This window comes from Asterias rubens, chromosome 5 (genome assembly GCF_902459465.1).
Source record: "Asterias rubens chromosome 5, eAstRub1.3, whole genome shotgun sequence".
In the NCBI taxonomy this organism is placed as follows: domain Eukaryota; kingdom Metazoa; phylum Echinodermata; class Asteroidea; order Forcipulatida; family Asteriidae; genus Asterias; species Asterias rubens.
In genome coordinates, this window is record NC_047066.1 from 11,971,668 (window position 1) to 11,985,475 (window position 13,808).

At 40.3% G+C, this 13,808-nt stretch overlaps 1 protein-coding gene across 1 annotated transcript; it reads right to left on the minus strand.

The window, feature by feature from the left end:
* Positions 1-871: 871 nt before the first annotated feature.
* Positions 872-8,539, minus strand: LOC117290895. The gene is made up of 2 exons (XM_033772464.1): positions 6,277-8,539; positions 872-1,193 (listed from the first exon to the last, which is right to left on the minus strand). Exons 1-2 carry the CDS (start codon positions 7,638-7,640, stop codon positions 1,115-1,117), a joined length of 1,443 nt encoding a protein of 480 aa, XP_033628355.1. The 5' UTR covers positions 7,641-8,539; the 3' UTR covers positions 872-1,114.
* Positions 8,540-13,808: the final 5,269 nt, after the last annotated feature.

Sequence of the window (13,808 nt, forward strand, 5' to 3'; positions counted from 1 at the left end):
GACCAAAAAGCATAAAAATACACTATACAACTTTTACAAAGTATGTACAATGTTTTTAAAACAATAAAAAAACATGCAAATCTCAGGCTCCTTGGTATATTATTTTGTCACAATTTATTCCCATTCAAAAAAAACCAGAAAAAATTAAACAACAACAACAACAACAACAACAACAACAACAACAACAACAACAACAACAACAACAACAACAACAACAACAACAACAACAACAACGACGACAACAACAACAACAACAACAACAACAACAACAACAACAACAACAACAACAACAACAACAACAACACTACAACCGAAGAGTTTGATGGAGAAGTGCGTAAGAACAAGACGAAATTCGTGAACTTTTGTTGTTACATTGGCCTACTTTCAAAAAGATGCAAGCTCAAAAAGTAGGTTTAAAAAGTTGCTCAACAAAAGGTTTTACCATAAACAGGGTTACAAGCCAAAATTACCATGTGACATGCAAACTGCGACTAATATCATCCTAGTCCGATCAAGTTAAGTTTGTACAGTACTGAGCAAATTCTTATAAAACAATTTATTTGTAAGCAGCTCAATAAAATTGGGCCCTGCTGAAGGTTTAAAGCCAAAATAACTATTAAAGGCAGTGGACACTATTTGTAATTACTCAAAATAATTATTAGCATAAAGAGGTTGATGGTATAAAACATTGTGAGAAACGGCACCCTCTGAAGTGCCATAGTTTTCGAGAAAGAAGTAATTTTCCACGAATTTGATTTTGAGACCTCAGATTTAGAACTTGAGGTCTCGAAGTAAACCATCAACACGCACACAACTTCGTGTGACAAGGGTATTTTTCCCCTCATTATTATCTCGCAAGTTCGATGATCAATTGAGCTCAAATTCGTGCAGGTTTGTTATTTGATGCATATGTTGAGATACACCAACTGTGAAGGCTAGTATTAATTTAGCAGAGGGTGTCTATATGAAAACACCTTAACGTCGTGTCCTGATTGGCGGCTACAGCTAGCTACGTCATCATGCGTTGAAGTATACGACGTCCTTAGCAACAACCTCAGCAACACACGTAGCCGTAGCCAATTCGGATACGGCTTTAGTCCTCTCCTTCTGAGTGTTAAGCATCACTACAATCTCCTATAATTTCTTGGGTAAATACGTCCTGGGTGTCGACGGTTGCCCTGACACATAAACGCCTGAAAGGATGAAACAAAACTAAATTAAAAAGTGTAATTATGAAAGGCACTGGACACGTGTGGTTGTTGTAAAAGAACAGTACTCTTACTTGGTGTATTCCTACAAATGCATAAAATACAAAATCTGTGGGAAAAAAATTGGACTCAATATTCGTCATCGAACTTGCAAAAGATTAATGTTAGAAATGTGTGTGCTTCTGATGCCTAAAAGAGGATTCATCCGCCTCTGAAGTCTTTTAAAGGGAAGGTACACGTTTGGTAATTAGACAAAACAAATATTAACTTAAAAACTGACTTGGTAACGAGTATTGGAGAGCTGTTGATAATAAACAACATTGTGGGAAACGACTACCTCTAAAAGTAACGTAGTTTTTGAGAAAGGGTTAATTTCTCACTAAAATAATAAAAGACTAATTCTAAGTCTTTTATTCTTGTCTGAAAGCTCACAAATTCGTCCAAAAAGGGTGTTTTTTTCTTTCATTATTTTCCCGCAACTTCGATGACCGATTGAGGCTCAATTTTCACAGGCTTGTTATTTTATGGCTATGATGAAATACACAAAGTGAAAAGACTGGTCTTTGACAATTACTAAACGTGTACCTTCCCTTTAATAGTTGTTTAATATTTTTGCGTTGCATTGGTGCTACGTGAGGAGTTTATTGGCGCGGTTCACCCATACGACATATCAGAGAGTTGCGACATAGAGAGAGCAGTCAGCTTTGGTAACGTTATATGAGCGCCATACTGTGTGTAGCACAGCCCAATGGGCAGTCTAGTCTGTCACCCTGTGTTCGCCCATGCGAGATTTTTTATATATATTTCGTTCATTTACACAAAACGACTTCTAATCACAAGATGTCGCACGCAATTTGTTTTATGTAGTATAAGAATTGCCATGCTCAAAAGATTTCTTGATTTCGTTTACGGATTCCCATTTTTTGTATCGATTAAGAAGAAGAAAAAATCCACATCGAATAAAACAAATGGCACTTTTTGTTGTACAGAAAAGGGCACATGTTGTGAGGGCGCCATGAGTTTGTTTGTTTGGTTTTATTTTCTCATACCGACATGAATCAACTGACCAACAACTTGTTAAACCTTTCATATCAGTGTGGTTTCTTATTTGGAGAGAAAATAAATATAAACTTAATGCTTCGTTTAACATATTTTCATGGAGCCATACCCTGGTCAAGTCTTTTTAAAAATAGAACTTCAAACGAAAACCATTATAAACCTTGAAAAAGATTTTGAATACTGTAGTCATCGGAACACCTCGGCCATAGCGGGGTGCCTGTTGCGAAATCACACGCTAACCTTTACGTGTGGAACGTGGAACACGTTGTTAACGCATGAACACCGCGGGAAGAAAGATTTGCTTTTGCGCCCCCCTCCCCCCCCCCCCCCCAAGCCTACTTAAAGAAAAGTACAACTGTTTTAATTACTGAAGTTTTCGTTTGAGTAATTTTGATCCCAAGGGCAAACGTGATTTTTTTCTTTGCAAATGACAAGCTCTGGCATGTTCGGAGGTGTTTCTTAACTGCCAAGCGGACATGAGTCAATACATGTATGTCCCCCCCCCCTGTTTGTTTGGGTGTAAAATTAGATTTTTCTTAATCTTCTCTCTTACGAAAGACTATTTTAAAGGGAAGGTAGACGTTTGGTAATTGTCAAAGACCAGTCTTCTCACTTGGTGCATTCCAACATAATCATAAAATAACAAGCCCGTGAAAATTTGGGCAAAATCGGTCATCGAAGTTGCGAGAAAATGATGAAAGAAACAACACCCTTGTTGGACGAATTTGTGTGCTTTCTGATGGGAATAAAAGACTTCTAGCTATAGCTAGAAGTCTTTTATTCTATAGAAGTCTTGTAATTGTTTAGTGAGAAACTACCTCTTCCTAAAAAACTATTTTACTTCAGAGGGAGTCGTTTCTCACAATGTTTTATATTATCAACAGCTCTCCAATGCTCGTGAACTTGTCAGTTTTTAAGCTATTATTCGTTTTGAGTAATTACCAAACGTGTACCTGCCCTTTAAAACAACACTGGTGCTCAAAGTGTGCAAGTCGATAACAGAGTGAAAGTATGCTGTTGTGTCTTTAAAAGAGTATTCGGAAAATATGCATGTTCACCCAACCATAGTTTGTTAATATCGGGTGGTTATGGTTCTTAGAAAATAGCGAAAATGGGCTGAAATGAATGTATAATATGTATGTTTTGTCTGGGGCTTTGTTCACATTTTGTAAGGTCCTTGCTACGTCATGGTCAGGGAATATCCCACAATAGCACTACACGGACTGGTTTTTTCGTGGGGGGGGGGGGCGTTTTCTTCTGCCCAAGTAGTTTTTTAGAAAGAGGTAACTTCTCACTCAAAATAAGTAAACCTGAAGTCTATTTAAGGCATCTGAGAGCACACTAATTTGTGCAAGTGCAACAAAAAGGGTGTTTTTTCTTTCATCACTCTCTTGCAACTTCCATGACCCAATCGAGTGAAAAACATTGCTAAGCAAAGTGTGAGGTCACAGTACAAGTTACTGTGGCTTTATTTCATCTAAAGATTAATCTTAAAGGGAAGGTACGCGTTTGGTAATTACTAAAAACAAATATTAACTTAAAAACGTACTTGACAACGAGCATTGGGGAGCTGTTGATAGTATAAAACATTGTGGGAAACGACTCCCTCTGAAGTAACGTAGTTTTTGAGAAAGAGGTAATTTCTCACTAAAATAACAAAAGACTTCTAGCTAGAAGTCTTTTATTCCTATCTGAAAGCACACAAATTCGTCCAACAAGGCTGTTTTTTCTTTCACCATTTTCTCGCCACTTTGATGACTAATTGAGCCCAAATTTTCACAGACTTGTTATCTTATGGTTATGATGGGATACACCAAGTGAGAAGACTGGTCTTTGAGAATTACCACACGTGTACCTTCCCTTTGAAACCCTGCTCAATTTCACCAAGCTAAGATGAGTTGTCAATAGTCGATAATTACCATAATTCGTATCCCAACATTAACACTTGTGCTACAACCAATTTACTGAATGTTTTAATTTGAATAATAATTTGTGTGTAATATATTCCTTTACGCCTCTTGGTGTACTTACACACAGTCACGTATAACATATGATACAGGCACACAATACTTTTGCAGTTGTTTCTCATGTATAGTGAAATGCAAAATAAATAACGGACAACAAAGCCAGAGTTATAAAAGGGGTACTCCCTCCATTTTCACTTGCAACCAGCTGAGAATGTTTTTGTAATCGAAACGGGAGACGCCCGTTTGGATTTTCTTATATTGTGCAGTATACAATAAATATGTTAAGGTCATTGGGAAGTCAGTGGAATGGCTATGGTACAGGCGAGACCATTTGTGTTCGAATGAATAGATTTTACTTACTGTATGGTTTAAAGGCAAAGATACGTTTGGTTTTTGGAACCGTTCGACTCTTTTAATCATACATCAAAGGCAGTGGACACTACTGGTAATCACTCAAAATAATCATATAAATCTTTCTTGGTAGCGAGTAATGAGGAGAGGTTAAAAGTACAGAACATTGTGAGAAACGGCTCCCTCTGAAGTAATGTAGTTTTCGAGAAAGAAGTCATTTTCCGCGAATTTGATTTCGAGACCTCAGATTTAGAATTTGAGGTCTCGAAATCAAGCTTCTAAAAGCACACATTTTCGTGTGACAAGGGTGTTTTTTCTTTCATTATTATCTCGCAACTTCGATGACCGATTGAGCTCAAATTTTCACAGGTTTGTTATTGTATGCAAATGTTGAGATACACCAACTGTGAAGGCTAGTCTTTCACAATTACCAATAGTGTCCAGTGTCTTTAAACAATGGAGAAACTAGCATGTAAACATTTCATTTAAAAGGATGGTCGCGATCTTTCACATAACCACTTAAGTCGAAGTAAAATGTTTCTCAACATGCTTTATACTATCAAAAGTTGCTTCTCAGGCTCTAGCCAAAAGTTCTTGTTGCGATTGATTTGAGTGCAAACGTTAGAGTGTCATGCCTGTTAAATGGAGGAAGTTTATCAATGTTCTGTCACTGAAATCATATCTCGATAGAAGTTTAAGTGAATGTGTTCAATCACATGAAGTAACTATTATAGGTAACTTGCGGGTGCAGCCACGTGTAACTCTCTTTTGAGATGAGTATTGGTTTATGTTTTTATAATGTTTAATATAAAGTTTTTATAATGTTTAATATTTATATTGGTATCCATCTTGTAATAGGCGCTTGCGCTGCTGGATGTGTATAAAATAATAAAATAACATCATATAAATGGAGCGGGTATGGTCTTGACGTTTCGAACAGTATACTCTGCTGGTCTTCGTCACAATAAAGAGATGGTTGCTTCTTATTTGTTGACACCGTAAGAAGCTTGCTTAAAGGCAGTGGACACTATTGGTAATTACTCAAAATAATTATTGGCATAAAACCTTTCTTGGTGACGAGTAATAGGGAGAGGTTGATGGTTTAAAACATTGTGAGAAACGGCACCCTCTGAAGTGCCATAGTTTTCGAGAAAGAAGTAATTTTCCACGAATTTGACAATTACCAACAGTGTCCACTGCCTTTAATACTACTGCGGTAGTAGAATATAAAGCAAGACAAGTTCTCAAAAGAACATTAATCTACCTTCTCCAGAAGACGATCAGAGCATACTGATCGAAACGTCGAGTTGAAACCAATGGTTCTTTTCAGAACCACCCCAACTCATTTAGAGATAGTCATTACATGGCGTCACCGCAAAGCTCTCCATCCTGGCAAGTAGATACGCACATGGTGTGTTACCGCAAACCAAATATTACACGTTGATACCTCACCATGCAATGCCTCAAATCGCATACATTGTATGTTCAATACTAAATTAGTTGCAACAAATAGTTAATGGTCTGAGGTTTTGACCCTAACAGAGTCTATCTCGAAGGTCTCTAAAGAGAAACTCTGCTACTATAGGATCGAAACGTCAGGTCATTAACTATCTTTTGAATTTATACAATGTCCTTTTGGTTCGGTAAGTTGTTCGGTACTTGTTTTACAAAAAAGTGTTGCACATACATACCTTGCTAATGTCGGGTGCTCTGAAACCATCAGCTTCTTCAGCATAGTGGCGTCCATTTCCATAAATTCCTCTAGGTCTCCAATTCGTTTCTGGATCATTGTACTGTCCTTCTTCATGTCTCCCTCCCCCGATGAAAGACTCCCTTCCCTGGAGTGCTTCCCCTCTGCTGGTGGAGGAGCTTGTGAGTAAGAGTTGTTGCCTCCTCCATCGCTGGACGTGGAAGGGAGCTTCGGTCGTGTGATGATACGAGCCCGGTGTACCATTGTACCCATTGGGGCTTCAGCCAGATTGATAAAGACCTCGTCTGGGTCTTCGAGTACTGTCTCGTTATTGTTAACGTGGGTTGATGCTGGAACGTATGAGCCGTCTTGGAGAACCAAGCCTACAGCTCTCGAAGGCCCGTTCTGCAAATCCTCATTCCCGGCTTTTATTTCAGTATTGCTCTTCACTTTCACTTTCCCCTTGCCTTTGATTTTGACCTCAGTAATGTCCGGAGCCGGGTCTTTCCGTTGCTCTTCCTCAACAGTTTTAATTTTGACCTCAGTTATGTCCGGAGCCGGGCTTTTCGGTGGCTCTTCTGCAACGGGTGAGAAGGCGGTAGTCTCCCCACTAGGTCCGCCCATTGCCTTCCGACGTCTATCTCGTAGAATCCTTTTACGCTTGAGATCTTCGTAGGCTTCAATGTAAGCCTGGAGTTGCCAATATGTCAGTTTCTGAGTGACATCTGGTTTGGCACAGAGGAAAGCATGTAATATTAGCATCTGGTCTTCACCAGGTGCGGGATCGGCGTTCATTCGAACGATACATGCGAAAATGTTGGGGTGATCGTTACAGCCTATCCCATACGTTATGTTATGTAAAGGTACACTCAGAGTAAACCCGTCCTTTTTGGATTTAAGGAAGGGGCCGCTTACCTCCCAACATCTAAGACCTTCGGGGTTGAAGTTCAACATCACACGAGATAATTTCTGCTTCTCACGTAGTTTACAAAGTTGATCAACGGGTCCTTCGACCGCCTCGCGTCCGTACTCGGCATTGGTCGGCATACGACCGAGGTAGTGCACAAGGAAAGTTGGGTACTCGTTAGAGGGGCCTACTTGTTGGTTCACGATCCCCGACGTGTCCTTGTGCTTCTTGCGTTGTCGGTCCTTGGCCGCTGCTGCCGAGGTAAACGACGATGTAGGCGGTTCATCTTCGGCCGCCTTGCTGGAGTCCCCGGACTCGGACCGGGAGCGGAAGCCGGAGAGACCATGTACACTGTTTCGCTTCTTCTGTTTCTTCTCCTCTTTCTCCTGGTTCCGGATGGTATCCCCAGGAAGATCGGTCGACTTTTTGCGACTTCCAATCCTCTTCAAGAAAGACATTTTTGTTGACCGACTTCTATATTTTGACACCCACCATGCGAACCGTGCCAGTCTTTACCGTGAGAAAAACATGGTACATTGATACCGTACCTGTTGTGATGTCCCCCAATACAGTCAACCTTTGGAGACGACCAGAGCTGCTCAAACTTTCAGATCCAAATGAAAATGAATCATCACTAAGTGTATATCTTCATACTTTCACTTTAAAAAAATTCTCACCGGAAAAAGCGAAAGTGTGGTTTGGCGCTCCCCAAAATGGCGGTGAGCAACTTTCCGTGGGTTACTTACGAGGTACAGTACAAAACAGAAGTCACACGGTATACTGTGTGACAGTAATACGCATGGCTCCCTTCATGGTTCACCTAGCAGACAAACACTATACAACTTGGCTCTCTCGACTCGCCTTCCAACAATGGACACCAGAGAAAACAATCTTTGTAGTCACTTTCCCACACACAGCCAGCAAGGTTATTTTCTTGTCACTGCATAAACGGGATGGGTTTTTTTTTCTCGTACTAAGGTTATCCTTGGTAGCGTGAGGACAGGCTTCAGTGTTCTTATGGCTGGTCCCTTATCCGAACGCCCCCGCAGTCCTACTCTCTCAAAATGGAAATCGTCTGACAAATCTCGTCAACAACTGAGACTCGACTAGCATGACTAGCATGATATCCTCAGCACTGCATGTCATATGATACACATTCTCCCCTCCAGTTGTTTTCATTGCAAGACGAACAAATCAATACCGAGATCAAATTACAGAGTAATCCCACTGATAGATTCTGTGGAAGTTGAAAAATCGATACGTGCACTGGTACATACATTGAGAATTTGGACCACTCAAACATTCATGTACACATAGCACACAATATAAAGTATAGTCTTGTATTCCACAAGGCCGTGTTGAATGGAGATGTCAGAACCCAACTGAACCAACATGACCAGCACAAAAGAAAACTTCGCTCATAAACCAGTTCTCTTGTTAGTGTTATTCATATGCAAAATATATCCGCTCTTGGGTTTGGGGTTTACGCAGTGTGTGGCGAGCTAGCATTTAGTCAAGGCACACGCGGCACACCGGATGGCACGCACAACCCCAAAAATGTTTTATTTACATTTGCCAACGATTTTGGTGGGAGAAAATGTAACGAATTTGCATCGAACGTTCTTGTGACGTCATGCAAGTAGCTGTGGCTTCTTATTGGCCAGCAACTCACCACGCTAATGCATTATGCATTACATTTTCTCCCACCAAAATCGTTGGCAAATGTAAAGAAAAACATAAGGTCCCAAAACGAGTTGGTAAAGGCGCTTCGCGGCTTCGCCGCTCGCGGTGATAGTCTTTTTTCGTGCGTTACATTTTTGGGGTTGTGCGTGCCATCCGGTGTGCCGCGTGCGCCTTGACTAAAGGCTAGTGGCGAGCTAGCCCTCATTACACAAACAGAAACCAATGATCAACTGGCCGCAATATAAGGTTGGGGTCAAATTACAGTGGCGTTACAATGCTGTCAACTTGACGCAGACGTAATTTTTTTCAGGTGTTGATCTGTTGATAAAAAGATCCACGTTCATTCTCTCTTAAAACTGACGAAACTAAACACTCCCGGAAGGGAACCGGATACAGAACAATCTTGGTATTTCCAAGAAATTTGAGCCGATTTAGTTACAGTCTTGACCAGATCTTTGTAGAGCCGGTTCAAAAATAGACCATTCTCAAGGCGGTGTGCTTTTGTTGGTGTATCTCCCAACATCTTGTTTGTTTCCCATATAGCCAGTCCGTCTCTAGTGGTTGTTGTTCTTATTTCAAAATATGTATTATTCACTTACACGTAAGTTGTTTTATGTGATTATTTATTTATTTATTTGTTTACATTTCAGTTGTTCAATGGACCCTTCCCGTGAAATATGCTAATCACATTCACGCATGCGTACAGACCCTGTTGGTTGGCAAACGCCATAGAGCTGTGCACTAAGCAGACGCGCAATCGCGTGTGCGTCACGCACCCATTAGCCGTGTACAAAACAGCGCGATGTTCCCTCATTTTGCCAACCAAAATGTTGGTGCGCAGGCGCTATGTGCAATTTACATATTTCATGGGAAGGGTCTATTGCCGCCGCCGCCGAAAATTGCATACAGCTGCTTAGCGGGTGCAAGTTGACTTTGGCACGAGGTGACTTTGGGTACGAGGTGACTTTGGGTACGAGGTGCCTTTGGCTTCGAGTTGATTTGGTAACGAGGTGACTTTGGCTACGAGTTGACTTTGGCTACGAGTTGACTTTGGCTACGAGTTGACTTTGGCTACGATGTGACCTTGGTACGAGGTGACTTTGGGTACGAGGTGACTTTGGGTACGAGGTGACTTTGGCTACGAGTTGACTTTGGCTACGAGTTGTCTTTGGCTGCGAGTTGACCTTTGGCACGAGGTGACTTTGGGTACGAGGTGACTTGTGCTACGAGTTGACTTTGGGTACGAGGTGATTTACGCTGTGACTTTGGCTACGGGTTGACTTTGGCTATGAGGTAACTTTGGCTCCGATTTGACTTGGGTACGAGGTGACTTTGGCTACGAGGTGACTTACGAGGTGACTTTTGCTATGATTTGACTTTGGCTACAAGATGACTTTGGCTACGAGTTGACTTTGGTTACGAGGTGACTTTGGCTACAAGGTTATTTACGAGGTGACTTTGGCTACGAGGTGACTTTGGCTACGAGTTGACTTTGGCTTTGAGTCGACTTTGGCTTCAAGTTGATTTGGGCTACGTTTTTATGTTAACCTGGGTACGAGTTTACCATTTCTGGCGGGCATTCTGTTAATTTTGTTTGCCTTCGAGTCTATCTCAAAGGCCTATTAGAATAAAAAAAAGGTTTCTTGTTCTGATTAAAATTACAGCATAACATACACAGACGAAGATGGCAATTTCTAAAATGCAGCAAAAACTCCTTGAAAGCTTTGTTGGGGTGAACATAATAATTTACTGAGTTTGATCAAATGGAAGCAATTTGTAAAAGGTGTCTGTGAGAGCATGGTGAGAGTACGACCTTCGATAGTGGGCTTTCTATACGAATTATTACGAGGTGACGATTCCTAAAATAGTTCTTATCATTTACAAAGTCTTTGGGAATACAGAATATCAATACGTGCACTAAAGCGTGAATGACACAGGCTAAGACGTGTGTAAACAGTTTATGAATTTCCCTCCAAATATTCTATGGCATTTATAACACGAACTGCGGAGTGAAGTTTTGAAAGTTGAGATTACACATTAAGTCCAGGGCAAGCACAGGTGGCCTGACTTTCAGAATCTAAGTAGTACATTAAGTGCCATGGGTGAAGCCCAGGAGATGGTTGTATATTAGTGAGGGATAAAATAAACAGTTGCTTGTCTAAACAAAGAGCATGACTTATTTATTACATTTGGGAAAAAAATGCAGCAGGATTTGTTTCAAAGGCAGAATTCAAATAATCGGTAACAGATAGTTAAGTGGCCTAACCTTTCAACCCTAATTGTCTTTCTCGAAGGCTCTTTTCAGACAAAATTCTGAATTTTACCACCCCTAGAAAACACTAAGTTAATTTCATTTTGATGTAGATAAAACACATTCAGACAATATACATAAATAAAAAAACATATTTATTAATATATACACTAACTTGTTTTTAATTTTAAACATTATTTGGTATTTAATAATAATTCAACATGAAAACGATTATGAGATTACAATTATGTACATGGTGTTCAATGACTCAACTATCATGACACTATGGCAGCAACAACAGTCCCTAGGTTTAGTAATCACTACAAAAAAAGGAGCCTATACAAGAAGAGACTCTTTTTACAATATACAACATGGCAAGGGTTCTAGCCATACAATCAACCTAAATCTTAAATTATGCCTAATAAAGTGTTTTTTGGTCTTTTTCACTGGACACCTTGGGTAATTTGATAAAGACCGGGGTCCAATTTCATGGCCCTGCTTACCGCCGAATTCTTCGCTTGCGATCATGATTCCCCACTTACGTGCAAGCGCCGAATTTCTGCGCTTAGCCTTGTAAGCGTAGAATGCCTAGTAACGTGGAGAATGCACGCGCAGACGCCAAAATTCGCCGCTAACCCGTGAAATAGGCTTGCCGTAAGCACGGAATTCCCTGCTTCCGTAAGCGCCGATTCTGTGCTTACGGTAAGCAGAGCCATGCAATTGGGCCCAGTATTCCCACTTGGTGCATCACAACATATATGCATCAGATAAAAAACCTTTAAAAGTTCACTCAATTGGTCATCAAAGTTGCAAGGGAACAATGAAAGAAAAAAACACACACTTCAGATGCCTAAACAAAAGTTTTTTTTGTACATGGTTGATGGCATGGCTCCCGTCAACAATTTGTTATAAGTTTTTAATTCGCTGCTCCAAATAAACAATTTTTAAGTAGCTACCACTTAATTGTTATTTTTTTTCTTGATGCTATTATCAAGCTTAGGCCTATATAACTCTTTTAAATGTATAAAAAATATATTTTTAAAATTTTAATCTATTGACTTCTTCCATCATTTGGGCTCAATTCCTTTGTGAAAAATTTTGACTCCCAAAAATGGTGGACAAGACAGGTGTGGATGAGCCGCTGCGTGTGGTTGCATTTCATGGTCTATCAATTAAGAGCACCGGACTCAAGCTCTGGTGTTTCTGAGTAGAGTGTGGGTTCGAGTCCAAGTTGTGACAGATAATTTCTTAATCAAGACACGTGATGCTTTGTCCGTCGGATGAGTCGTAACGCCATTGGTCCCGTGTGTTGTGTAACGCTTGTAACAGAACCCAGTTCACTTTTTGGTTTGATCGGCAGCATATTGCGCCACAGCACCTTGCAACCCATTACATGGTGCTTTAACCGTTTTATGTCTCATACTTCAAAACACAGCTCAACATACCTGGCAGGAAAAGATATTGAGCACTTCGAGATGCCCCTCAGGGGTATTACATAAGAACCTAGTATTAAAGACAATGGACACTATTGGTAATTGTCAAAATTCAGTCTTGGTGTATCTCAACATATACATTAAATAACAAACCTGTGAAAGTTTGAGCTCGATTGGTCATCAGAGTTGCGAGATAACTATGAAGAAAAAAAACCACCCTTATCACATAAAACTGTGTGCTTTCAGATGCTTGATCTCCAGACCTCAAATTCTAAACTTGAGGTCTCGAAATCAAATTCGTTGAAAATTACTTCTTTCTCGAAAACTACGTCACTTCAGAGGGAGCCGTTTCTCACAATGTTTTTTATCTTCAAGTACGCGCTAATCCTCCAATCAGATTTGCAGAATGGAGTGGTGATAAAAACCTATATTGCACGGCTAATATCACTACCATGCGTCTTGTGTGTTCTATGTCACGCGCCAAGTTTGCCCAGTTTGCGCTCGTGGAAATACGGAAGATATAGCGCATCTGCGTCCCATATCCAACTCGGCCTGCGGCCTTGTTTAGATATGGGACACAGAAGCGCTATATTTTTCCGTATTCCACTCGCGCTTGTGTGATAACTTATAATACTATCAACCTCTCCTCATTACTCGCTACCAAGTGAGGTTTTATGCCGATAATTATTTTGAGTAATTACCAATAGTGTCCACTGCCTTTAATGTGCAAGGGGTCTATATTTAAAGGTCAAATCGTTCAAACAACCACTGACATTGACAAATAATCTGCACATTCTAAAGGCAAATACAAGGCAACAACAACAAGCAATCAAAAGTAACAAACCAACACCATCAAGGTGGAAACTTCTCTATGCTCTGAAACAAATACGGAAAGCTCTAACCACTTCAAAGGTGTATACCTTCTGCTTTGGGAACCGATCGACTGTTTTTGTCCTATCCAAACCTGTGAAAAATTCATTTCAAAATACAGCATTTTTGTGATATTTTCGAAAAATATAGAGCGGCTGTGTCCAAGCAGGAAAATACTTTGTAATGGATTCCACAATCTGAAATAAAGTTTCATGCAGAAGTGCTTCTAATATTCAAGTTTTGGGGGATAAAAACATGCCCCCTTTAACAAAACAACATTACTTGGAAGTGAAATGATTCTCAAGGTGCTTTCCACCATCGAAAGATGCTGTCCAAGAGGTTGCTATTGCCATTACTTTTGAGAGTTCGTACCAAAGGTATAGCTTCCC